At 54.3% G+C, this 3279-nt stretch overlaps 1 protein-coding gene across 1 annotated transcript; it reads right to left on the bottom strand.

Moving 5' to 3' along the window:
- Positions 1-2083: 2083 nt before the first annotated feature.
- On the bottom strand, positions 2084-2607 carry BDP55DRAFT_714125 (uncharacterized protein; the record flags this gene model as incomplete). Its single annotated transcript, XM_060578262.1, has 1 exon — positions 2084-2607. One exon carries the CDS (start codon positions 2605-2607, stop codon positions 2275-2277), a length of 333 nt encoding a protein of 110 aa, XP_060431522.1. The 3' UTR covers positions 2084-2274.
- Between the last annotated feature and the right edge of the window lie 672 nt (positions 2608-3279).

Genomic DNA, 3279 nt, shown 5'->3' with positions numbered 1-3279 from the left:
ACTGTGAATCCCTTCTACTGCTATGCGAGAACAGTCCTACCAACTGTCACTGTGAGGCTGGCTTCTTAGTCGTGGCCAGAATTGCCTGTGATGGAGAACCACGATCTCTCTTTCACCAAGCAACTTGGCTCTCTTTTTTATGACCCTCCTTTTGTCGCTTGATTCCCCTGTTTGTATGCAGCTGCACGGCGTCGCTCGCTTGCTTTTCCTAAGCTTTTGTTCGTTCGATCAGAAGGTGCGTTCGTCGTCGTACAAGCTGCCGGTGGTCTAGGCAAGCGAATCGTTGAAGTGAGCGGGTCCGAAATGAATGTGGTCTGTTGGCAAGTCGTCGTGGACTGACTGGAGGAGGGGTAGATGCGGGTAAGTCTGGGGGCTTCTTGGGGACGCCGGAGAATGCGTTGAACTGGGAGTCGCTGTTGCTATTATCGGTTCGCGATGAAGAGTTTCAAAGGTCGGTTCAGGATATTGTCCTCCCAGTAACCCATCGAGGTTTATTTTTGTGCAATTTGTGTCCTCTGAGCTTGATCGCAGGGTGTTGGGTGGAAAACTTAAAGCCCAAGTTCTGTGTACCAAAGAGGTAGTAGAGGCGGTACCGAAATGTAAGAGTCCGGTCGCGCGGTGACGTGAGGTGAGTGTGAGGTGAGGGGCGCTGCTGCTTAAGACACTGGGATGAGCCGCTGGATCATGCCGCTTTCAGAAGTTAGTCGGATGCTCGCGAAAGAACGTGATGCAGGCGTCTGTCTCGTTTGGCCGTAATAGGTAAGATGCAGCCTGAGTAAGGGCGACGAAGTTTAATGCCGTGGTGGAAAAAAAAAGAAAGGGGAGAGAAAAAACGACTGCTGGGAATTCCTCGTCGCAAACTAGTATTAAGAGCGGTCTGTGTCTCTTAATCTGCTTGTTCGCTCTTGCTCTTGTCGCAGGGCAGTGATGGAGTAGGGATGAAAGGAGGAGCGTGTAAGAGGATTGTGCGGGAGAGCCGTTCAAGGCGGGGGATCGAGAGGGATGGGATACCTTATATGGATGTGGTATGTATGAGTTTGGTTGAGGGTGACAACTCAGTAGGAGGCTAGGTAAGGTGAGATAGGCCAACACGCCAAGTAAGGCAGTGAAAGAAATGGAGAGAAAGAGGTCCGAGGCAGCCTGATCGTCTTCTTATTAGGTCGTCGAAAAGAGGGGTGACGGGTGACTCGATGGGTTTGGTTTCTGTTGTGACAGGCCGCATACGTCGTGACGCCGATGTCGCCGAGCAAGGGATATTGGTCGATGGGGGTCGGGAGGGAGACGCTGGGAGGTTAGGTTTGGTTCACCAGCGGTCGGTGGGCGGCGAAGAGTATCGGTGAGACGACGATGGCTCGAGAAGAGAGGTAGAAGTGGGAAGAAGAGATGGGAGACGGTCACCGGGGGGTGGGAAAGGGAAGGGAAGGCGCGGCAAGGAAAGAGGGGTGGGCAGGCAGTCTTGGGTTTTGTATTTCGTCGCAGGCAAGAAGGAAGGGAACCTTGGGGACACCAGATACCAGATGCCAGACAAGGCACCACCGCTTATTGAGGCAAGGTGTAGGTAAGAAGGTCAGGTCGACAGGGCCATGGACGACGGAGACGAGAGACGAGAGACGAGGAGGATACACTCCAGTCAGGCAAGGTCTAAGAGACAATGGGAATGGATGGGGGGGAACCGGAAGGGAAGACGAGGCGAGATCCAGACAAGGCACCGGAAGCCAAAGCAAAAGCCCACCTTGGACCTCACCACCCCCAGAGGTATAAGTCAGGTATCTCGCTCACACTCGACCCTTACGAAGGACAGGCTTGGAACAAGACAAGACCACTGATGATGGAGCCCTCGCAGAATGCCCGGGCAATGACACCGGGACGGGGAACTAGTAAGAGCATACATACGTACATGTGCAGAAAGAGTGAGGGAAACCATGCACCAAGACGGGACCAAGTTGGTAGACTGGACAATCAATACGGCTGGGCCGGGCTGGGGCTGGGTTGGACCGGCCGGTCTTTACTTTACGGTACTGCTAGCCAGCCAGTTATTACTACCGCTACTCCTCCTCCTCCTCCTCCTCCGATCAAAAGAGTAGCAGCCAGCCCATGACCGGGACCATGTTCCATGTCCAGAAAGTCATGTCGTTGCAGGGCAGAAAGGGCGGTAATTATGGGCTGGGTTGGATTGCTTTGCTTAAACAGGATTGGATTGGACCAGAGCGAACCAAAGACGACGAAGCAAAGTGCAGCAACGCAAAGCACAGCAGAGCAGAGGCACACACAGCACTACCTATTTCGTACACACAGCACAACATGGGCAGGGCAGGCCAAGGTAGGGCGTGGCATGGCATGGCGCTGCACTCCCCGCCAGGGAAGACGGCAGACAACAACCCAATGGGGGGTCGGGTCAGGGAGCAAGGGCAGAAAAGACCGGGACTCAGAAGACGACTTGCCGTGAGAGGACGACACACGCTGGGGGTACGGGTGCGGAAGTAAGGTAGTGTGAGTGTGAGTGTGAGTGTGAGAGTCAGAGACGGACGACTGGGCGAGCGCCGAGCAAGAGAGTTGCAGGGCCATGCACATCCGCCGGTCCAGTCCAGTTCCCCAGTTGAGGGCCATTTTGTTCTCATCCAACAAGGTATTTGGTTTTGAATTTTGCCCTCTCAATAATGCTGCATCCGACTCATCCATCGTCTCTGATCCTCTCATCTCGCTCCGGAACCCCCCGAAAGCCTCTCTCCGTTAACCGAACTGAGTGTACTTCGTACGGCCTTGTCCACTAGGAACAACAATAAGCAGTAAGAGCAGACCTATCCGGGACTGGAACTGGAGCAGACCGAATATTGGACGTGGCTGTCGGGAACAGTGGCAAGATGGGTCTGGGAGGAGAATATGACGGAAATTCGACCGCGTGGCCTAGTCGAGGCCGGGAGGGTGCTGATTGCTGGCGCCGCTGTTGGCAAAGAGGTTTATTATTGAATGCTGATGCGGATGCCAGTCTACTAATATGGCGGAACCGTGCTGGGTGACTGGGTACGGCTACCTTGTGCGATGCCCTCATTTTGTTCACAGTGGTCTCTCCCACGTCAATGTTCCACATGTAAACAGGCCCAGCCCTGGGATGTGCGTGGCTCCGTCTCTTTGGAGGGGCAAGCTATGCGACATTGACTGCGCTGGACGAGGGTTAAATGAATAGTCCCTTGTCGGGTGCTCATCAGGCGGTTGAAGCGGAAGCTGGAAGCGGATGAAGAGGCAGAAAGAAAAAGCCAAGACAAGTTCGGATCTGAGAGT

Source organism: Colletotrichum godetiae (genome assembly GCF_030913485.1).
Source record: "Colletotrichum godetiae strain CBS 193.32 chromosome Unknown BDP55scaffold_14, whole genome shotgun sequence".
Lineage (NCBI taxonomy): Eukaryota > Fungi > Ascomycota > Sordariomycetes > Glomerellales > Glomerellaceae > Colletotrichum > Colletotrichum godetiae.
Note: the sequence above shows the minus strand (reverse complement) of the source record. Positions and strands in the feature narration are given on the sequence as shown.